The following is a 24,980-nucleotide window of genomic DNA, read 5'->3' on the forward strand; positions in this document are numbered from 1 at the left end:
TCATCAGAAAACACGTCAGGTTTCACCTGTACACTGACGACACCCAGCTGTACCTCACCACTGCATCTCTCGACCTCTCCACTGCCTCTGATTTGTCATCCTACATCCAGTATTGGATGAGCAGAAAATTAAATATTGGGAAGAACGAAGCCATTGGGGTCGCTTTTCATTGACCCGTGGAGTCGGGATTGGAGGCGTGCGGGGGGGTTAAAGTCTCGAATTCGGGGGTCCCGGCACCATCCCGCCCCCAACCCGCCTCCATGTAAGTTTCAAAGGAGGCGGGTACCCGTCCCGCACTGGGACCCACCTACCCGAGGCGGGAAGGGATTCGTGCCAATTAACAGCCTGTTAACAGGCAGTTTTTAGCCTAATCCCTATTTTAAAGCTTGAAGTGTGGGATTCCCGATGGCTCCAAACCACGCCAAGTTAGAGTCGTCGAGCCGTTGGGTTGAAGGACTTGGAGAGGTCGAGATGTCGGTGTTCAGGTGAGTGATGGGTGCATGAGTGCAAAGGTAAGTGTGTTTGGTGTGTCTAAAGTGTGTAAAGAAGTTTAAATTACCTGTACTTACCTTTTTAGCCTTCCTTCCTCTAGGTTTCGGGAGTCCATCATCTAACCGGCACAGAAAGCAGAACGGCTGCGAACTGTCAAAAGTGACAGCCTGCAGCTTTCAGTGCCGGAGAGATTTCCAACTGAGTCTGTGGAGAAGGACTCATGTTAGAAGTAAGACTGTCAGTGTTTGACAGCTTCAAACAGCTGTGAAACGCTGATATTTCATCTGTCAAAAAATCTTGACAGATGAAAGTTCAGTCTGTGACGTCCCCTGTTGCTGGGTGGCCCTTAATTGGCCTGCTGAGCCCGCTGGGCGGGCTCAACAAGGTCAATCAAGTTAAAATCGCATGGATTGGCCGCATCTCGATGGAGGCGGGACTACAACCCCGAAAGTTGTAGTCCCGCCTCCAACCCGACTTCGGAATGAAAATCACCCCCATTGTCTCGGTCCCCACACAAACTCCGTTCCCTCGCCACTGACTGAGGCGGAACCTGGCTGTTAACAACCTTGGCATCCTATTTGACCCTGAGCTGAGCTTCCGACCCCATATCCTCTCAATCACCAAGACTGCCTACTTCCACCTCCGTAACATCGCCAATCTCCGCCCCACCTCAGCTCATCTACTGCTGAAACCCTCATCCATGCCTTTGTTACCTCAGGACTTGACAATTGCAATGCTCTCCTGGCCGCCTCCCACCTTGCACCCTCTGTAAACTTGAGTTCATCCAAAACTCTTCTGCTCATATCCTAACTCGCACCAAGTCCTGTTCACCGATCACCCCTGTGCTCGCTGACATACGTTGGCTCCCGGTCGGGCAATACCTTGATTTTAAAATTTTCATCTTTGTTTTGAAATCCCTCCGTGGCCATGCCCCTCCCTATCTCCAACCTCCTCCAGCCCTACAACTCTTCAAGATCTTTGCTCTCCTCCAATTCTGGCCTCTTGCGCATCCCTGATTTTCTTTGCTCCACCATTAGTGGCCATGCCTTCAGCTGCCAAGGACCTAAGCTCTGGAATTCCCTCCCTAAACCTCCCTGCCTCTCTCTCCTACTTTAAGACACTCCTTAAAACCTACCCCTTTCACCAAGCTTTTGGTCACCTGTTCTAATATCTTTTGGTGGCTCGGTGTCAAATGTTGTCTGATAATTGCTCCTGCGAAGCGCCTTGGGATGTTTTACTATGTTAAAGACACGATATAAATGCAAGTTGTTGTTGATGCGGGAACTGGTTGCTGGTAGCCAAGTACTGGACTTCATGTACAGTAACTGGCTTTCAGCCTTTAGCTTATCAGAGCGTTTTTCAAGCTGACATTAGCCATAGATAAGATTTTAGAGACCATCTTGAAACAGGGTATTGTGAAACACCTGCACAAGTATAAAGTCATCAGTAATAGTCAGTATGGCTTTACTTGGTGGGGGGGGGGGGGGGGGGGGGGAAGGCAAGGAGAAAGAGAGAAGATCATGATCAACAAATTCATTAGAATTCGTTGAGGAGGTATCAGAGCTTGTGGATAAAGGAAACTCCATGGATATTACTTATCTGGACTTCAGCAAGGCTTTTGCTACAGTACCGCATAGAAGGTTGCTCCATAGAAAGAAAAAGCAAAATCAATGACTAGTTAGTGAAGTGTTTTGGCAACAGGCTACATCAAAGGAGACCGAGGATGGTAATGCATGGAGCTGCATCAGAATGGCAGGAAGTGACCAGTGGGTTTCTCCAAAGATCAGTAATGTAACCTTTGCAATTCACATTGCATATCAATGATTTGGAACTAGGAGAGATTAAATTGTCAAAATTTGCCAATGACAGCAACGTAGTGGGAGAGTTGCAAACAATCAAAAGTAGACTGCTCACATACAGAGCGATTTAGAAAGATTGGGCTGAGAAATTACAAATTGAATTCAATGTCAACAAGTATAAAGTGATGAGATGAGAAAAATAAACATTGGAACAATAAATGAAATGGTGTTACCATCCACAGGATAATTGCCATATTACAGGAAGGATATAAAGGTGCTGGAAATGGTGCAGCAAAAGGCCACCTGTCTGATACCTAGCATCAGATATCTGAGCTACAAGGATAGACTACAGAAAATGAGATTGTTTAACCTGGGGAAGAGAGTTTTATTGAGGCATACAACCCATGAGGATATCAACATACTGAACCCTAAGAAACAGTACCATGACACTGAGAATGATAATGAAGAGGTATGGGATGAAGCTCAGAAGGGGGAAGGTGAATGGACATTCAGATATATCCATTACACACAGAGGGTGGTGAATTTTTGGAATGGACTGTTCAAGTATGCGACCGAGGTTGATAGCATCAGTAATTTTAAGGAGGAATTGGACAGCCATTTGGCGAGAAAATCAATTGAACAATATAGGTAGTGAACTATGTATTTGCTTTTGAATCTGGGCATGTCCAATGGACTGAAATGGTCCTTTCTGATCCTATACATTCCGATACAAGGTTGCAATATAGGTCATACCACTGTTGGTATATATCTAACAAATTGAGACAGTTGTAGAAATGTATGAACAATTTACATCCTCTAGGAATAAGCCAAAGCAGCCGTTGAAACCCTGAATATGAAAAGGAACTCCTTTACCCTGACTGTCTCCCCATCTCTATTTAAGGCACTGACATATGCTGGAGTACAATTACACAGGCAACAGCAGTCTTCCCAAGTAGGGATTTTTCATGTTCAAGTCGGGACAGTGAGCGTCAGTGGGCTATTCAACTTTTGAGACACCACAGTCAAATAGAATCTACGCCTCATTAAATGTCCACATAAGTACACACCATCAGGGATCACTGGGCAATTTTCAGAAACAGGAGCCCGCATTACTTTTTCCCTTCCCTAGCTTAGCGTCGGAGGCTAACTCAGCACAGACCAAGGATTAAACCTAGGATCTTACTGATCTGTATGGTTCTGCTCCAGACATTTATCAATTGAGTCACAAGGTGAGCGGAGGCAGAAGGAATTCAAGCAAAACTTAATTGTCTTGGCCAAATGAGAGTAGATTTACACATATTGAGGGCAGAGGATTAGCCTCCTCCATTTATGTGGGTGTGCAAATATGTAAGTAAATATCTAGATGTGTGAATGAATTGTGTTTGTGGGGGAGAGAGAAAGAAGGAAGAAATGAGTTCACAGGGAATGGGAAGATTAAATAATTTGGGTAAAACAGGAAATTAGTAGTCGCACAATCTTGGGCAATTTAAATTAGATAACTTTACATACATAGTGTTAATGAATGGTCATATAGGAGGGGCAGTTTTCCAAATGCTGGCTCCCACTACGGAGCCTTGCCAGTCTGGAGCGAAAAAGGACAAAAGCATGAAGATCACTCTCGTGATTTTCCATCCATTAACTGTGTGGTTGGATGTTCCCCAAAACCAGACATATTCGTAAAATTGGCCCCAGGGTGTTAACCATATTGATGCTCGTGTAACTGCATGCAAATCACTCTCTGGAATTTATAGTTGTATTTGTTCGCATGATATTGGAAAATGCTTAATCACAAAAAAAATCCCCATTCAAGTAAGTGTCAAAAAACAATGTTTTGTAATCCAATTTTGAGGTAATGAATAACCAAGATGACTCTTCATCATCATACACGAGATCTTCTGGACACAGAAGTAATAATATAAATATCAATATGAACATATTTAACCAAGTAGAACCAAAGTAAAATGCATAATCAATACCGAAGACATTGTTTTGTCGTGTGTTGACTCAATTAAGTTACTTTTGAAAAACACAATAAAAGTCAACTATGTAGCTGGTCTTGGATTGTTGCTTAGCTTCAGCCCAAACTCCCCAATTATTGATTCAGTAATTTGAGTTAAGGGGATTTGGGGGGGGGGGGGGGGGGAGGGAGAAAGAAAGAAAGAAAGGAAGAGAGAGGAGTGTGGTGATTAGTATCCAAAACTAAGTGACAGGCCTCATATCTGCACACCAACTGTAAGTTACGCCAGGATCAGATGCTTCAATAGCCATATCTTTAAACATTCATTTGTAAAACCAGTCACCAAAACTATTTTTTAATGATTCTCTGAGCAGTACAGTTACTGCGTGCATCTGGAAGTCCCGCACGGGCCGCTTGCCAGCTTTACAATGGGACATTTCACGCATGCGTGATGGGCCTCGCAGTCCGTTAAAGGGACCTTGCACCCAAAAAAGAATTGGAGGGAACATTGACAAGAACCTGTAAAATAGGATTTAGGTCACACTTGTGCAGCTGGCTCATTAGTTATCAAGTCACCCTATTTGTGGATATAAATGCTACCCTTCATATATCTGTACGTAGTCTATGTTTGCTGTTGGAAAAAGTCTTACAAATTTTATGTAAGGCTCTTGAACATTAAGAGGGTATACCTTACAAAACAACATTTTTTGTAAAATCCTGTAACTCAACAATTATTCTGTATTTGACACATGGGGTTAATTTTTAAAATAAGTCACTAGTTCTCATTAGTTTACTCTTTAAAACTGTCCAATCTCTAGGATTTTATGAAATAACTCCTTCCTGATCACCTTAAGTGTGCGGATTACTGTGTTTAATGTATTTTCTGCAGTTACAACATTGTAACTACTTTGTTCGAAGTATAGTATCAGTTAGATAACCAACAAGTGTACAAAGCAATGTCAAGTATTAAAGAGGTAGGGAAAGGTGAAAAGGGAATGGAGTTTTTACAATGTGAATAGGACTCCTTTTTTACCCAGTACATGAAACTCTTGATTTACCGGCACCTAAATAACCGGAAATCTCTGTTAACCGGCAAAATTCAGGAGTAGGTTCAGGTAAGTTTTACTTCATATTAGTGGCCGTTCCTGGATCTGTGGCTGTGTAACCAGGGTTCCTGCACCTGTTGCTAAGCAACAGGGAGGCCTGGATCTTGTGGCCAGGGTTCCTGCACCTGTTGCTAAGCAACAGGGAAGCCTGGCTCTGTTGCTGTGTGCGGGGCTCTCGTACCTTTTAATTATACCTCTCTGTAATCCGGACTTTTTGATAAACCGGCACTACGACGGTCCCGGATAAAAAAAAGAGTTTCCTGTACTTCAAAGCCCAACAAGAGATTAATCCCTGCTAGATCTAGTAATGGGAAATGAACCAGAGCAGATAAGAAGTAAATTTAGGGGAACATTTGGGTAATTGCATTCACAACATAATAAGGTTTAAAATAAATGATTGAGAAAGGCATAAGTAAAACAAAGACCAAATTAATAGATTGAAAAATAGCTAATTTTGAGGGAATGAGAATGAAACTGGAAAAAATATTGACAAAGAGATGGAACAGCAGTGGGAAATATTTAAAAAGGTGATCCAAGAGAGTTCAGGAGAAATATATTGCGCTAAAAAAGAACAAACTTTCCAATAATTAAACACCATGGATGAAGAGATATAGGCAAAATTGAAACTAAGAAAAAGCCATACACTAAATACACAGACAATAAAGACGAGAATGACAAAAGGGAATACAAAGAGGTAAGGAAAGTAAAAAAGGTAGGAAAACAAAGAGGAACTACAAAATTAAATTATCAAGGAATATGAAAAGTAGTAGTATTCTACAGAAACATAAATAACGAAAGGAAAATCACAATAGGTATAGGCCATTCAGGGTTGCACAAGATAAACTCACCAGTAATGACAGCAAAATGGCAGAAATATTGAATAATTACTTTGCCTCAGTATTTAGAAACATAGAAAAATAGGAGGAGGAGTAGGCCATTCGAGCCTGTTCCACCATTCAATATCATGGCTGATCCTCTATCTCAATACCATATTCCCGCTCTTCCCATACCCCTCAATGCCATTTGTGTCTAGAAATCTATCCATCTCCTTCTTAAATATATTCAGTGACTTGGCCTCCACAGCCTTCTGTGGTAGAAAATTCCACAGGTTCACCACCCTCTGAGTGAAGAAATTTCTCCTCATCTCAGTCCTAAATGTCCTACTCCGTATCCTGAGACTGTGACCCCTCGTTCCTGACCCCCCAGCCAGGGGAAACATCCTCCCTGCATCCAGTCGGTCTAGCCCTGTCAGAAATTTATATGTTTCAATGAGATCCCCTCTCATTCTTCTATACTCTAGTGAATACAGGCCTAGTTGACCCAATCTTTTCTCATAAGACAGTCCTGCCATCCCAGGAATCAGTCTGGTGAACCTTCGCTGCACTCCCTCAATGGCAAGCATATCCTTTCTTAGGTAAGGAGACCAAAACTGCACACAATACTCCAGGTGTGGTCTCACCAAGGCCACTGTAGATTGGAGGGTGGCAAATGTAACCTCACTATTTAAAAAGGAGGGAGAGAGAAAACGGAACTACAGACCGGTTAACTGTAGTAAAACATCCTTGCTCCCGTACTCAAATTCTCTTGCAATGAAGGCCAACAGACCATTTGCCTTCCTAACTGCTTGCTGCACCTGCATGTTTGCTTTCAGTGACTGGTGTACAAGGATACCCAGGTCCCTCTAGACATCAACATTTCCCAATCTATCACCATTTAAATAATACTCTGCCTTTTTGTTTTTCCTACCGAAGTGGATAACTTCACATTTATCCACATCTGCCATGTATTTGCCCACTTACTTAACTTGTCAATCACCTTGAAGCCTCTTTGCATCCTCCTCACAACTCACAATCCCACCTAGTTTTGTGTCATCAGCAAACTTGGAAATATTACATTTGGCTCCCTCATCCAAATCATTGATATATATTGTGAATAGCTGGGGCCCAAGCACTCATCCCTGCGGTACCCCACTAGTCACCACCTGCCACCCCAAAAAGACCCATTTATTCCTACTCTCTGTTTCCTGTCTGTTAACCAATTTTTTATCCATGCCAATATATTACCCCCAATCCCATATGCTTTAATTTTGCACACTAACCTCTTATGTGGGACTTATCAAAGGCCTTCTGAAAATCCAAATATACCACATCCACTGGTTCTCCCTTATCTATTCTACCAGTTACATCCTCAAAAAACTCCAGTAGGTTTCTCAAACATGATTTCCCTTTCATAAATCCATGTTGACTTTGTCTAATCCCGTTGATATTTTCTAAGTGTCTTGTTATCACATCCTTTATAATAGACTCTAGCATTTTCCCTACTACTGATGTTAGGCTAACCGGTCTGTAGTTCCGTTTTCTCTCTCCCTTTTTAAATAGTGGGGTTACATTTGCCACCCTCCAATCTGTAGGAACTGTTCCATTATCTATAGAATTTTGGAAGATGACAACCAATGCATCCACTATTTCCATGGCTACCTCTTTTAGTACTCTGAGATGCACATCATCAGACCTTGGGGATTTATCGGCTCTCAGTCCCATTAATTTCTCCAGCACTGTTTCTTTTACTAATACTAATTTCCTTTAATTCCTCTTTCTCACTGACCCTTGGTTCCCCAGCATTTCTGGGAAGTTATTTGTGTCCTCTTCCGTGAAGACAGAACCAAAGTATTTGTTTAATTGCTCTGCCATTTACTTGTTCCCCATTATAAATTCTTCCGTTTCTGACTTTAAGGGACCTACATTTGTCTTCACTAATCTTTCTTTTTACGTACTTGTAGTAGCTTTTACAATCCGCTTTTGTGTTCCTTGTAAGTTTACTCTCATACTCTATTTTTACCAGGGAGACTGTGACATTTTACAGCTAGAGGAAGTGCAATGCCTGATCGCTAGTGTTAATAGGCTGAGCAAGAAGGAAAGACTGGAAGCACTTGGGCTTTTCAGCCTGGAAGTGAGGTGGTCATATATAGCAATATACAAGATAGTGGAGGGAATGGAAATTATAAATCTGGACTTTGCTTTAAGTTAAATTGTGAGGAATCTTTTAAGAAAGAATTGGATACTGAAATGGGGGGGGGGGGGGGGGGAAGAGAGGAAAGTGAAACTTCAGGATCTCTCTGGATGGATGAATTAAGACTGAGTGAATGACCGTCTTCATCTGCAATTATCTTATCACCGTGTAACAAATGCTTAATGGTTTTAAATTGTCTGTAGTTTATGTTTATGTTAAACTGCACAGAGATGGAGGTGAACAATTTCACTTCCCCTGCAAGATAACCCTTCCTTGATGAGCCCAGAAGCCAACATCCTTTGAAGTTCGAATACTTGGTAAAATCACACTGTCTGGGCAGTGCTTCATTCTGACTTTTACCAATTTGGATGCTTCCGGATTGGAATCCAGGCTGTTCCAGGATCCTAATACACCAGATTCTTGACAGAACCCCTACCTAACACACTTTGTGGCTCCCAAATGTGAGGAGAGCATTCTGAACACCGACTCCTTCTCCCTCTCTATCTGCTGTTCAAGTTTCACCAGACAGTGCACAACCTCGATGTCCTACATGACCCAGAGCAGAGTTTTCTGACCACTACCAAAATTGCTTACTACCATCTCTGCAATATCACCTGCCTCCTCACTCTGACCTCAGATACATAGATAGAAGATAGGAGCAGGAGTAGGCCATTCGGCCCCTTGAGTCTGCCCCGCCATTCAACGAGATCATGGCTGATCATCCAAATTCTGTACCCTGTCTCTGCTTTCTCCCCAGATCCCTTTAGCCTTAAGAAATATATCCAACTCCTTCTTGAATATATTTAATGAATTAGCCTCCACTGCCTTTTGTGGTAGAGAATTCCACAGGTTCACCACTCTCGGTGAAGAAATTCCTCCTCATCTCTGTCCTAAATGGCAAACCCCTTATCCTTAGACTGTGACCCCTGGTTCGGGACTCCCCGACCATCGGGAACATCCTTCCTGCATCTAGTCTGTCTAGTCCTGTTAGAATTTTATAAGTTTCAATGAGATCCCCTCTCATTCTTCTAAATTCCAGCAAGTATAAGCCCAATCGACCCAATCTCTCTTCATACGTCATTCCTGCCATCCCAGGTATCAGTCTGGTGAATCTTCGCTGCACTCCCTCCATGGCAAAAACATCCTTCCTCAGATGAGGCGACCAAAACTGCACACAATACTCAAGATGTGGTCTCACCAAGGCCCTGTACAACTGCAGCAAGACATCCTTGTTCCTGTACTCGAACCCTCTTGCTACGAAGGCCAACATACCATTTGCCTTCTTAAGCGCCTGCTGCACCTGCATGCTTACCTTCAGCGACTGGTGCACAAGGACACCCAGGTCTCGTTGCACTTCCCCTTCTCCCAATCTATTGCCATTCAGATGATAATCTGCCTTCCTGTTTTTGACACCAAAGTGGATAACCTTGCATTTATCCACATTATATTGCATCTGCCATGCTTCTGCCCAATCACCCAACCTGTCCAAATCATACTGGAGTTTCTCGGCATCCTCATCATTCCCACCCAGCTTTGTGTCGTCTGCAAACTTGGAGATATTACATCTAGTTCCCTCGTCTAGATCATTAATATATAATGAATAGCTGGGGCCCTAGCACCGATCCCTGCGGTACCCCACTCGTCACTGCCTGCCGCTCGGAAAAAGAGCCGTTTATTCCAACTCTCTGCTTTCTGTCTGCCAACCAGTTCTCTATCCAAGTCAATACCTTGCCCCCAATCCCATGTGCCTTAACTTTACATGCTAATCTCTTATGCGGGACCTTATCGAAAGCCTTCTGAAAGTCCAAATACACCACATCCACTGGTTCTCCCTTAACTATTTTACCAGTTACATCCTCAAAAAATTCCAGTAGATTAGTCAAGCACGGTTTACCTTTTGTAAATCCATGTTGACTTTGTCCGATCCTGTCACTGTTTTCCAAGTGCTCTGCTATTACATCTTTTATAATGGACTCTAGCATTTTCCCCACTACCGATGTCAGGCTTACCGGTCTATAATTCCCCGTTTTCTCTCTACCACCTTTTTTTGAATAGAGGGGTAACATTAGCTACCCTCCAATCCACGGGTACTGTTCCAGAGTCTATCGAATTCTGGAAGACCTCATTCCCATCACAACCAAAACTCTAATCCATGCTTTTTCATCTCCAGGTTTGATTTCTGCAATGCTCTCCTCACCATCCATCTAATCTCTCCCCTCCATAAACTCCAACTTGTCCAAAGTTTGTCCATCTATATCTGGTCTCGCATCAAGTCATTCCCAATCGTTCCATTCATAGGTGACATACATTAGCTTCCTTTCCCCAAAGCACTGATTTAAATATCCTTGTGTTCATTAACAAATCTCTCCATGGACTATCTATTCCCTACCTCGGTGACCGCCTTCATCCTTCTGTTCTGCCCCGAGCCATTTTCTTCCTTTAACTCTGGCCTCCTGTGATTTGGCCCCATCTCCTAACTTATACATGCACAGAAGCTACAAGATGGAAACAGTCCATTCGGCCCAACCAGTCTATGTCAGCGGTTACCTCCAGGTAAGCAAATAGTTCTAATCACATTTACCTTGTTCCAATATCCTATATGATAAAAGGATTCGATAGGGTAGATACAGAGAAACTATTTCCTCTGGCAGGGGAACCAGAACAAGAGGACACAATCTTAAAATTAGAATTAGGCCATTAAGGAGTGAAATCAGGAAGCAATTTTTCCACACAAAGGGTAGTGGAAATCTGAAAATGCTCTCCCACACAAGGCTGTGGATGCTAGGTCAATTGTAATTTAAAAGACCGAGATCGACAGATTTTTTTAATCAGGTAAGGGCATCAAGAGATATGGATCAAAGGCGGGTAAATGGAGTTGAGGTAAAGATTAGCCATGATATAACTGAATGGTGGAACAGGCTCCAGGAGCTGAATGGACTAGTCTTGTTCCTATGTTCAATCCCCTTTCCTTCATCCACCTATTCGATCTAATCGTGAATGTTTACAGTTTCTGCCTCGGCCACTAACCCTGGAAGTGAATTCCAAACCTCGCAACGCTGTAAAATAAGTTACTCCTGGCCTCTGTTCTAAATTTCTTATATTTAATCTTGCATCTATGGCCCCTTGTTCTTGATCCCTCTAACTCTTCTACTGATGCCCAATTTTTACTCTTTCGGGAAGCATCTTTTCTACGTTAAAGGTGCTATATAAATGCAAATTTATCGTTAAAGATACAGGATGATGGGTGTTCAGATGAGCTGTGGCAGAAAGCAGCAATAAAATTAAAGATATCTCCAATGAAACCTATTTTTCTGGGGTCAGATGGCTCTGGATTAGCCAAACCCAAGTTGCAGTCCCCACTAAAATGAAGAGAGCTGAACTTGGATACAACAGCTGGCTCCTCCCAGTCAGTAGGGTCTGAGGGATGGAGACCTGGCATAGAAGGTCTCAGTTGAGTAGTAATTTTGAATTTCTTTAAAATGGTAGGAATAGGTTTGTAATTACTACTCTCCCTAGACTTTCCTTCCCTTTAAAGAGAAAATCTACTGTATTAAGTGGGCATCCTTAAACAAGCGTAAAAGCATTTCAAATCCAAATTGACAGATATTCAGTGTCGGTTAAAAACTTGATGGTAAAGAATCCACTTTGCTTTGAAGGTCAGATTATCCATTCACCCTGCTATCAATTCTAAGAGGTGCCATTGAATCCCTACCTACACATACAAGAGGGTAAAAAAGCATCTCTCCTAGCTTTATTGTCGAGAAAGTTAATAAAAATGTCAAATTATACATGGTTCATCAGCATTAACAAGCAGGTAACAATCAACTGAAAATGATTTTTGAATGTAATGCGACTACTCGGGCTAATGTGATATTAAAAAAAAGCTTTAAGTATGGAACAAAGAGTTTTTGACAAAACTATTGCCAGATCCTGGAGAATGTAGTCTAGTCTGGTAGGACTCTAATCACATACTGGACAGAGTGATGATACTTTCTGTTTGAATAAGAGATAAGACAGTGGTTCTAAATTGATCAACTGATCGAATAGCACAGCTGATTTCAAAGCCTAATAATGTTGATGGGTTTTTAACTCTTCGAATCTTTAAATCACCGATTCTTTTATTTTATTGGTATACTCGAAGTTTTATAGCACGGATATTGTAGCAAGAGACAGCATAGCAGAATTAATTGGTTCTTTCAGTATTTCACACTGTAAAATAGTGCATCAGTAGTCATAAAGTTATCCTATAAATGTGTCTGTAGCAAGCTAGGACTAGGTGTGGCTTATAGGCACTTACATATGTTTAATGTCATTTTGCTTTTAATGTGCTTTCCAACTTTCCTCCATAATTCAAAAGCCCATTGTATAAAATACCATCGGACTGTTAAATATGCAATGAAATTCTCCAGAAGTAGCCCTGTGCTATATCTAGAAAGCTGCTTTGGTAAATTATCCAAATAACGAACCATTGAGAGTTTAAAAAAATGCTCAAATAACCATACAAATCACACATCATAGAAATAAATCTCAAGATTTCTATATAACACTAACAGGAAACTAGTGGTCAGGTACTATCACTTACCACACCAAGCTTTTCAGAAGCATTAGCCTTCCACAAACGGATATTCATTTCATCAGAACCACATAGTATGTACTTGTTGTCGGCAGACCACTTTACACACATAACATGCTGCATACGTTTTGTATGGTACACCTCCCTAGAAAATAAAATGGTTATATTAATAGAAAGACACTTTACAGCCGACATTACTATTTGAAACAGAAGTCATATGAAAAAAACAGAAAGCTTACTTGTGGATCAAACACACGCAAACAAATGAACCTACAGTTGTTGCTGCCATTAGTGAAGTAAATAGAAAGTGCTAAATCTAAAATTGTTTTCAATCCACATCCATGATGTTTACTCCCTGAATGGTGTATTTGCTCAAAAGGTTTGTCCATGTGAAAAAATGTTACACCCAAATTACATAATCACTTTCTATAAAATTTATTGCCGTTTCATTCATTTCTTCAACCTATCACACTGCAACAAGTTAAAATAACCATGGTTTACATGTAATGCAAAACATTTACATTGCCAAGAGTATTCAAGAACATTTGAGAAGCATACAAAAACCTGCGAATTCCGGAAATGTGGATAAAATGAGGGGAAATGGGCATTTTTCTTGTTGGCATTGAGTGCATATACTGCATTCATATGAAGTTAGGATCAAGGTAGATTTAAATAAGGAAAATGCCATTATCCAATACTAACAAATGCAGGATCAGTTAAGAGGAGACCTTTAAGCAAATAGAGTTCCACTGCTTTTTAAAAAATGTACAATGGAAAAGTATATTTTCCTCAAGTTCAGCAGAGTCACCTGCTCAAAAGTCAACATGTAATACCCTAATAAACCAACTTTTCAAAATTAAGCAATTTTGATAATTAGGTTTAAAGATTAAATACCTCACTTTAAGTGATTAAAGTGAATTAAAACTGTACAAAGCCAGATACAGTGTTTTTATTATTGAGCCACAAATGCCAGATTCTGTTGACTTTGGTCCCAGAAATCCATAACATGCTTGTGGAAAATGTAATGCCCAGTCACAATGAGGTTGTGTGTGTCGGGAAGCACAAGCAATTAATTTAAATATTTTACTTTACTGTTTGTGGGATGAGTGGAAGTTTGTTTTTCTTAAACCTTAATTCAATTGTAGGAAAATTATTAAAATGTTTCAAGTCAACACTACAAACCTTATGATATTTTATGTATTCAGGATGGTGTTTAAAAACTTCAAACAGGGTTTAGAACTTGCATGACAGGGTCATAAGTGCCTGCCATGCTGATGGTGGCTATTTGCAAGGTGATACTAATTTAAATCTCCGCCCCACTCCCACCTCAGCCTCCTGCACTGTTCCAATGCAGCTCAACATAATCTCGAGGAACAGCATCTCATCTATCGATTAGACTTTACAACCTTCCGGACTCAGCCACTGAGTTCAACATCTTCAGATTACAACCACTGCTCCCATTTCTTCGGACAGCAGATGCTTGTAATGATTCTACTGTTGCCATTTACAGTTCCTCTAGACCCATATTTTGTTTATTTACTTGTCGCAGTACCATCTCCTTTTGCCTTGCACCGGCATCCCTTTTGTCATTTAAATCACTCCTGCCTTCCACCCCATCAAAGCTTCCCTTGTGTTCTTTCCTCTCCTGCCCCCTTTTCCCTGCCTCTGCACTTGCTTAAAACTTGTTACATCAAAACATTTTCCAGTTCTGACAAAAGGTCATCAATCTGAAATGTTTCTCTCTCCACAGATGCTGCCTGACCTGCTGAGTATTTCCAGCATTTTGTTTTTATTTTAGTGAAGGTGGTGCTAGTGTAACTGATCTAAATTTCTTCTGCTTGTAATGAATATGTTGATGAACTGTTAAAATAATTTCGGACAGAGGTCAGGAAATTGTTCATAAAAAGAGTGAATAACTTATAGATTTCCAGTGCTAGCAGTGGATGCAAAAACTCTGGAATCGTTTAAGAAACAACTGGATGCTGATATTGGGGTACTCTAAGATTTCTATGGATGAATAGGGGCCAAATGGCTTTCTTCATTCTTAATTATCTTGTGAATTACTAATACATTGAACCGTGTTTCGTCCTGTCCTGGGCACATCCGATATGAATGAAGAAATAGCTGTGGTGGTCTTTTCAGTTGTCATTATGCAAGAGCAAAACTAAACCAATGTATGGAATTACAGTAAACCAGAGAGATAATCTCAGCCAATTTCTACTCATTACAAAAAAAATGGGAAAAGGTACAACTTGTTCACTCCTGTGCGGTCCCATGTAGCCTTTCTAGCAAGGCACTCATCTTCTTTTGCAACATAACCTCAATGCTTCTTAAGTCAAAACTCCCCTATGTAACAACAAAAATGAAACACTGGCAACTTATTTAAAAACATTAATGATTGTTGAGATATCAACTACAATGTACAAACTTTTTGCATGGCTGTTCAAACATTCTAAACCAGAGGAAAAAAAAATCCACAGAAAATTTGTTCCATTACAATATACATTAAAAGTAATAATTGGAATGAGAGTCAACTTTTGCAACAAAAAATTGCTGAAAGAGTCTGGTAAAATAATCTTGTTTAAACTCGCAATGCAAGGCCCTTGTTTGCACTGACCACTGAAAAGTACATTGATCTGTGCTCAGCAAACTGGAAATTCCTGCTAAATCATGGGTAAAAGCTTGTAAAAGCTGTATTAAAATCAATATGCAGTATCACTGATCAATGGTACACTATTTTTGTTTCAACTTCTTCAGTATTAGCACTGCTAAATTCATATCTACAAAGAACAAATTAATGACATTATAACATTCTTTTATAAATTAAGTAAAGGCTGAGGAGCAAAAGAGAGTGTGTGTTAAATAATTATCGCCACTTCAACTCCTATAGAATAAATCCGCAATGCACAAATTCTTAAATCTACAATTAAACTTCACTTTCTAAAATAACAATGTCTGCTGTTTAAAACTACAATATACTTACAGAAAACAGTTTTGCTACTCAGTGTTGATTGTTTTAATCAATATTAGCCCCCAAAGTAGTATCCTTCATCAGAGTAGCTCCTTAGGCTTTCCATTTCATAATGAGAACATAAAAAATTTGAACTTCTGGTTACTTAAAGTTTTTAATATCTCTTGATTAGTTCAAATAAAAAGAATTGCACAGTATTGGAAAGTTCTAACCTTACGGAAGCAATTTATCCAGACATTGAGGTTTAGCGAAAATCACTTTTGTTGTTCCAACGTTCCTTCTCCCCACTCCAGAGATTTGATAACATAATCTAGGCCGACACTTCAGTGCAATACTGATGGAGTGCTGCACTGTTGGAGGTGCCATCTTTCAGATGAGATGTTAAACCAAGCCCCGTCTGCCAGACTTAAAAGATCCCATGGCACTATTGGAAGAGGAACAGTGGAGTTCTCTCAATGCCCAGGCCAATATTTATACCTCCACCAGCACCACTAAAACCGATTTTCTGCTCATTTATCTCATCACTGTTTATGGAAGCTTGCTGTGCACAAATTGGCTGCCACACTTCCTACATTACAACAGCAACCATACTTCAGAAGTACTTCATTGGCTGTGAAGTGTTTTGGAACGTCTTGAGGACGTGAAAAGTGCTATGTAAATGCAAGTTCTTCACATCTGGCTACCGTAGCTCTCATTTCATATTTTCTCTACACTGTTCATATGAAGGGTTCAACACCCAAAATATTGACTTGTGTTCTCTCAATAGATTCTGCCTGACCTGCTGAGTGTTTCTAGCATTTTTCTGGTTCATTTCAGATATCCACCATTTGCAGGTTTTTTTGTTTGCTTTTTTTGTACTTTTATTAACTTTACTTGTTTACACTTTCTTCTCCTTTCACTGAAATTAGGCGATTCCACGGTTTAAGCGGCAACAGTGCAGCAGTAGTAACAGACTGACATTCTCTCACAGGAAGAAATGTTTTGCGTATACATATATAAACACTGTGTTGCTAGTTAATTAATTGAGAAACCTTGTGATTTAGCTATTAATTTAAGAGTATTATAGTTCCAATTAGTTCCTGAAACACAGGATTTAATCATGGGAAGGGATGTGTTGCAAAAAAAAGTGGAAAGAATATAGAATTACACAGAAACAGGCCATTTGGTCTAACTGGTCCATGCTTATGTCCCACACAAGCCTCCTCCCACCCCTCATCTAGCCCCACCAACATAACCTCCTTTCTCCCTCGTGTTTATCTAGCTTCCCCTTAAATGCATTTATGTTAGTCGCCTCAACTGCTCCTCGTGGTAGCGAGTTCCACATTCTAACCACTCTCTGGGTAAAAAATACTAACTGATAAGGGAACAAGCAAGAGGATTCACTCCTTCAGTTAGATAGATGGCTTTTGTCAGTTCATTAATTTTACCCTTTGGGATTGTTCGTTCTTTAACTTTCCTTTGGTATAATAATGTGGCTGGCAGGTGTGCAAAGAGTCACATTGGCTGCAATTTCAAGCCTTAAAGAGGACAGCTACCACCCTTGAGAGTTGACAGCTACAATCAAAGTAGAACATCTTCTGGCACCTCCCAGATTTGCTAACGATCAATTTGAAGATACAGCTGGTTAGATTAAGAACTTTACTACATGTACTGTCTCATTATATGAACTTTGTATTAAGTGAATAATAATTCTTGTAGAACCTCTTCCATAGCCTGTGAATTATATTATTGTGGAATTCACATTTAAAAAATAAAGCCTGACCTTATGGGACTAATGAGAAGGAGCAAACACAAGAGGCAGTGTCTGTGGAATAACATGCAACCTATTTAATAGAAAAACCAGGAGAATTGTTAGATGGTTATGTTCAACTCGCCTAGTTCCATTCTTATCTATCGCAATCGTAGCCAGAGAATCACCTGCAATGGCTTCTCTTCCTGCTCCCGCATTGTTACTTCTGGTGTCCCCCAAGGATCTATCCTTGGACCCCTTCTATTTCTCATCTACCTGCTGCCCCTCGGTGACATCATCCGAAAACACAGCGCCAGTTTCCACATGTACGCTGTAGATACCCAGCTCTACCTCACCACCATTTCCTTCGACCCCCTCAACTGTCTCTAAATTGTCAGACTGCTTGTCCGACATCCAGTACTGGATGAGCAGAAATTTCCTCCAACTAAATATTGGAAAGACGGAAGCCATTGTCTTCGGTCCTCACCACAAACTCCATTCCCTAGCCACCGACTCCCTCCCTCTCCCTAGCATCTGAGGCTGAACCAGACTTCGCAACCTTGGTGTCATATTTGACCCTGAAATGAGCTTCCGACCACATATCTGCGCCATCACCAAGATCGTCTATTTCCACCTCCATAACATTGTCTTACTCCACCCCCGCCTCAGCTCATATGCTGTTGAAACCCTCATCCATGCCTTTGTTACCTTTAGACTTGACGATTTCAACACACTCCTGGCTGGCCTCCCTAGCTCTACCCTACGTAATCTTGAGGTTATCCAAAACTCGGCTGCCCGTGTCCTAACTCTCACCAAGTCCCGTTCACTCATCACCCCTGTGCTCGATGACTTACACTGCCTCCCGGTCAAGCAACACCTTGATTTAAAATTCTCATCCTTGTTTTCAAATCCCGCCATGGCTTCGCCTCCTGATCTCCTCCAGCACAACCCCCCTGCCCCCCTCCCCACCCAAGAGATATCTGCGCTCCTCTAATTCTGGCCTATTGAGCATCCCTGATTTTAATCGCTCAACCATTGGTGGCCACGCTTTATGCTGCCTAGGCCCCAAGCTCTGGAATTCCCTGCCTAAACCTCTCTACCTCTATTTCCTCCTTTAAGACACTCCTTAAAACCTACCTCTTTAACCAAGCTTTTGGTCATCTGTCCTAATTTCTCCTTGTGACTCGGTGTCAAATTTTGTTTCGTAACACTCCTGTGAAGCGCCTTGTGACGTTTTACGACGTTAAAGGCACCAGATAAATACAAATTGTTGTTGTAATGTTATGTTCCCAGCCACGCTTACATTCTTCCTGTAGAGTCATCAATTCCAAAGGATATGCTTTGCAGCAAATTTTTAAAAAATTGTTTTCGGGATGTGGCCAACATTGACAAGGCTACATTTATTGCCCATCCGAGAAGATGGTAATAGGCCTTCACCTGGAACAACGTTAGTCCTTGTGCTGTTGGTGCTTCCATGATGGTGTTAAGTACAGAATTTTAAGCTACTAACCCACTGACAATGAAAGAACAGATATATATCAAAGTCAGGATGGTGTTTGACTGGAGGGGAACTTGGAAGTGATGGTGTTCCCATGACATTGCTGCTCCTGGTCTTCTTGCTGATAGTTTGCAGGGGAGGGAGTTCCTGTCGAAGCAATCTTTGTAAGTTGCTGCAGTGCATCCTGTAGATAGTACATAACTGCAACCAGTGACTGATGGTGGAGGGGTGGATATAGAGTCCAGTAGCTGCGGCGCAGACTGCGCATCCTGGATGGTGTCGAGCGTCTTAGAAACATAGAAGATAGGAGCAGGAGTAGGCCATTCGGCCCCTCGAGCCTGCTCCGCCATTCAATGAAATCATGGCTGATCATCCAAACTCAGTACCCTGTCCCTGCCTTCTCCACATATCCTTTTAGCCTTAAGAAATATATCTAACTCATTCTTGAATATATTTAATGAAGTGGCCTCAACTGCCTTCTGTGGTAGAGAATTCCACAGGTTCACCACTCTCTGGGTGAAGAAATTCCTCCTCATCTCTGTCCTAAATGGCTTACCCCTTATCTTTAGACTGTGACCTCTGGTTCTGGACTCCCCCGCCATCGGGAACATCCTTCCTGCATCTAGTCTGTCTAGTCCTCATTCTTCTAAACTCCAGCGAGTATAAGCCCAATCGACCCAATCTCTCCTCATACGTCATTCCTGCCATCCCAGGTATCAGTCTGGTGAATCTTCGCTGCACTCCCTCCATGGCAAGAACATCCTTCCTCAGATAAGGCGACCAAAACTGCACACAATACTCAAGGTGTGGTCTCACCAAGGCCCTGTACAACTGCAGCAAGACATCCTTGTTCCTGCACTCGAACCCTTTCGCTACGAAGGCCAACATACCATTTGCCTTCTTAACCGCCTGCTGCACCTGCATGCTTACCTTCAGCGACTGGTGCACAAGGACACCCAGGTCTCGTTGCACTTCCCCTTCTCCCAATCTATTGCCGTTCAGATAATAATCTGCCTTCCTGTTTTTGGCACCAAGGTGGATAACCTCGCATTTATCCACATTATACTGCATCTGCCATGCATCTGCCCATTCACCCAACCTGTCCAAATCATACGGTTGTTTCTCATCATCCTCCTCACAGCACACACGCCCACCCAGCTTTGTCGTCTGCAAACTTGGAGATATTACGTCTAGTTCCCTCATCTAGATCATTATTATATATTGTGAATAGCTAGGGTCCAAGCACCGATCCCTGCGGTACCCCACTAGTCACTGCCTGCCAATCGGAAAAAGACCCATTTATTTTAACTCTCTGCTTCCTGTCTACCAACCAGTTCTCTATCCAAGTCAGCACCTTGCCCCCAATCCCTTGTGCTTTAACTTTACACGCTAATCTCTTATGTGGTACCTTATCAAAAGCCTTCTGAAAGTCCAAATACACCACATCCACTGGTTCTCCCTTATCTAGTTTACCAGTTACATCCTCAAAAAATTCCAGTGGATTAGTCAAGCACGATTTACCTTTTGTAAATCCATGTTGACTTTGTCCGATCCTGTCACTGTTTTCCAAGTGCTCTGCTATTACATCTTTTACAATGGACTCCAGCATTTTCCCCACTACCGATGTCAGGCTTACCGGTCTGTAATTCCTCGTTTTCTCTCTACCACCTTTTTTTGAATAGTGGGGTAACATTAGCTACCCTCCAATCCATGGGAACTGTTCCAGAGTCTATCGAATTTTGGAAGATGACCAGCAATGCATCTACTATTTCTAGGGCCACTTCCTTAAGTACCCTAGGATGTAGATTATCAGGCCCTGGGGATTTATCGGGCTTCAATCCTGTCAATTTCCCTAACACCATTTCCCTACAAATACTGATTTCATTCAGTTCCTCCCTCTCATTAGACCCTATGTTCCCCGACATCTCTGGGAGGTTATTTGTGTCCTCCTTTGTGAAGACAGAACCAAAGTATGTATTTAATTGGTTTGCCATTTCTTTGTTCCCCATTATAAATTCCCCTGATTCTGACTGCAAGGGACCTAAGCTTGACATCACCAATCTTTTTCTCTTCACATATCTATAGAAGGTTTTACAGTCAGTTTTTATGTTCCCTGCAAGCTTACTCTCATGAATATTACTGTAGCTGTACTCATCCAGGTTGAGGCTTTGAGGATTAGTAGCGACTCATTGCAAAGTACCTAGCCTCTGCTCTTGTAGCCATGGTGTTAATATTGCTGGCCAGTTAAGTTTCTGATCAATGGCTACTCCCAGAATGCTGATGATAGCGTACTTAGCAATGGTGGTGCTGTTGAAAATCAGGGGAGGTGGTTGGACCTTTTCTTCTTGGAGATGGGCAGTGTCTGGCACTTGTGGCACAAATGTTACCTTCCACTTGTCAGAGCTGTAGAATGGTTAGCAAAAAGCCCACTCCTGAGCTCATGATGGATGGAAGGACAATGATGAAGCAGCTGAGGATGCTGTCCCGAGGACTGTGATGATTGGTGCACAACAACTATGGCCATCTTCCTTTGCGACAGCTATTCTCCAGGCACTGGAAGGCTTTTTCGTGACCCCCATTGCTTAAGTTTTGCTAGGGTCCTTTGGTGCCATACTTGGTTGAATGCTGCCTTGATGTTAAGGGCAGTTATTCTCATCTCTCCTATGGCATTCAACTCATATTCATGCCTGGAGCAAGAACTGCTATACAGATTTTCAGCATTGCAGCCAGGATGTTATCAGGGCCCATAATCTTGGCTTGTATTTAGTACACTCAGCCACTTCTTAGTGACATGTGGAGTTAAGTGATTTGGCGAAACGCTGGCATCTATGATGGTAGGGCCCTTGAGAGGGATTGTCCTAATAACACTTGTGGTTAAAGATGTTTGCAAACACTTCAGCTTTGTCCCTTGCAATCACATGCTGAGCTCCATCATAGTTGAGGATGGGGATGTTCATGGAGCCTCCTCCTACCCATCAGTTGCCTGGTAATCCACCACTATTTTTGACCATGTGGTAGGGCCTCAGAGCTTTGCACTGATACATTGGTTGTGGTCAATGTTCCCCGTAATTTTTTTTGGGTGCATGGCCCATTCACAGTTTCGCACATGTGCGAAATTTAACATGAGAAAAGCTGTCCTGACTGCGCAGGACCGACAGAGGCCAGCACGGCCGCACATCTCAAGAGGGAGCATTGATTGTGGTACTGCTTGACTGTCTGTAACATGCTGCTTTTAGTGTTACCATACAGGTGGGCCCTGTGCTGTAGCTTCACTAGGTTGATGCTTCATTGTAAGGGTTGCCTGATGCTGCTCCTGCATGCCATTCTACACTCACCACTGAAACAGGTTTTGTCTCTCGACTTGATGCTGATGGAGGAGTGATGGATATGTTGGGCCATAAGTTTAAAAACTGCGATGGCATACAATTCTGCTACTGCTGAATGCCCGCAGCATCTAATGGATATTCAGTTTTGGCTTCCAGATCTGTCTTTAGTTTGCCTCACTTAGCATGGTGGTTGTGATTGTAGAGTCTCCTTACGGCAAAGAGAAGACTTTGTCTTCACAAGGAGTGTGCTGTGGTTACTCTCACCAATGCCATTGTGGTAAACATGTCTGCAAGAGATAGGTTGGTGAGGATGAGGTCCATTAGATTACTGCCTCATGTTACTTCCCACACCCCCGGATGCTGGTCCAGTCTAGCTGTTGTGACCGGTCAGTGGTGGTATTACTGAGCCACACTGGCTGGTAGTGGACATTTAAGTCTTCCACCCAGAGTGTGCCCTTACTTTTCACAGTGCTTCCGCCAAGGAGTGTTCAAATTTGAGGAGTGCTAGTTCATCAGGTGTGTGGAGGGGATGGTAGATGATAATCAGCAGGAGTTTTCCATGGCCTCCATTTAACCCGAGGCTACGGGACTCCACGAGGTCTGGAGTCAAATGCGAGGATTCCCGGGCTATACCAGCCTAACTGCTTATCACTGTGTCCCCTCCTCTGGTGGGTCTATCCTTTTAGTGGGACTTTTAAATCGAAAAACTGCACATGTGCGGTATTTTGAAGGGACCATGCAGCCCCCCTCAAAAAATTACAGGGGACATTGTTATGTCCCCTTATTCTGGACTCCCCCAAAGGAAATAGTTTCTCCATCTATGCCATCAAATCCTTTAATCACGTGCATTTCAACATTTAGAGTACCATGACTAAATCATATCCATCTCCTCTCCTCTCCAGGGCCATCACACGAAGAAAACACGCTCCTGTCCAGAGATGAAGGCTCCTCAGAGGAGCTCATTCCTGCCGAGGGCACACCGTCACAGGACACATACGTTGCAGGCATCAACACGGATACAAGCACATCAGTGGGTCCTCTTCGACAGTTAGGTGGGATATCACCTGGTGAATTGCACGGCACACGCGAGCATGGGCAGTGTGGTGGGAGGGATAGCTGTGCAAAATCCACATCGGAGGGCGCAGTTGTCTCCAAGCTCTGCTCAGCTGGACAGAGATAAGGAACTTTGGGGGGGGGGGGGGGGGTCATCAATTAAAAAGGAGCCTGCTAGGCTCAGCAGCAATTGCGCGAGGACTGGCTTGTCCTGCCATGCACACTCTCCGCAATGGCACAGGGGATGGAGGAGTGCAGCTCAAATATTTGTTGCAGGCCTTTTCAAAGATACAATGTTCCATTCCTCCTGCCGCCTCTATAGAAGTTGAATCACGGCACATAACGAGTCCCTGCAGGCCCAGACACGAACTTGCAAGCTTTGTCCGCTGACATGGCTACTGGCTTCCACATGCTGGCAGATAGATTGGCGTGGTCTTCCCTGGTGTCACTGATCTCCTCCAAGCTGCTCTCCCACAGAGAGGCAGGAGTGATGTGCCACTGGCCGAGGAGAGGGAGGATTGTGACAAGGAGATGGAAGTTCACACGCCTCCCAAAGCGTTTGCACATCTCACCCGTTTCTCCCCCACCACCCCACCAACCAGTACCAGACGTGTTACCCCCTCTCCTGCTGGTCCAGTGATTTTCACAGCCACTGGTAATGCGTGGCCACCAGGTCTTCTTGTAGGAGGTTGCAGAGGTCTGCAACCACCTAACATGACAATCCTAGCCTTCGGAAGCACTGCTCCTCTGACAAGTCAAGGAAGCTAAGCCTCTGTCTGTAGACCCAGTTAGGTGGGTAGGGCCTTCTGCGAACTCATCCCCTCCGTTGCTCTCTTCTCTGCTGGCCAGCTGCAACTCCCACCACAGCATACCCTTGCTGATGTTGATCCTCATTCACTTCCTCTGTCCAATCGAGAGCAGCTGTGGCGCCACCCAGCGTGATCTTCTCTGAATACCTCCAAACTCTCCAAAGAAGTCTCTCACACAACCATGTCCCACAGGGAACTGAGAAAGCAGCTTTGAACATTTATTTACATCTGACCTCCTGACCTTTAACCACCCCAATAAAGTGCCACACAATCTTGCCTACGTTTCGCAGACGACTTGCCTGGCCCCTGGGAAACCCGTGCAGCACCAAGTAATTTCAAATTGGGCTCCCAATTGCATCATAGAAGCCTGATTTAAAGAAGTTAATGAGCATCTCGCCTCTCAACAGCCTGGCACTCTGATGTCCCGACATCTGCCGCCGTAAAAATGGTGGCGGGTGCGTTCTGCAAACTTGAGTTTAACCCTCTCTTGTCCATCAGAGCTCTACAGGTTGGATAAAATTAAGGAGTAGGCTGGATTCAAATGGCAATCGATGGTTTGGATATCCCCAACATAGGTTATTGGAACATAGGAACAGGAGGTGGTCATTTAGCCCTTCAAGCTCATTCAGCCATTCAATTAGATCATGGACGATCTGTA

At 42.7% G+C, this 24,980-nt stretch overlaps 1 protein-coding gene across 1 annotated transcript in view; it reads right to left on the reverse strand.

Moving 5' to 3' along the window:
- The window catches only part of dcaf13 (ddb1 and cul4 associated factor 13), a 100,960-nt gene that overhangs the window by 13,329 nt on the left and 62,651 nt on the right, over window positions 1-24,980 (reverse strand). The window contains exon 9 of the mRNA XM_085993410.1: window positions 12,946-13,081. Within this exon, the coding sequence (XP_085849536.1) occupies window positions 12,946-13,081 (136 nt within the window). The remainder of the gene's footprint in view (window positions 1-12,945; window positions 13,082-24,980) is intronic.

The sequence above is a fragment of the Somniosus microcephalus genome, chromosome 7 (assembly GCF_052327205.1).
Source record: "Somniosus microcephalus isolate GS21.2 chromosome 7, FLI_Smic_1.0, whole genome shotgun sequence".
Taxonomy (NCBI): Eukaryota; Metazoa; Chordata; class Chondrichthyes; order Squaliformes; family Somniosidae; genus Somniosus; species Somniosus microcephalus.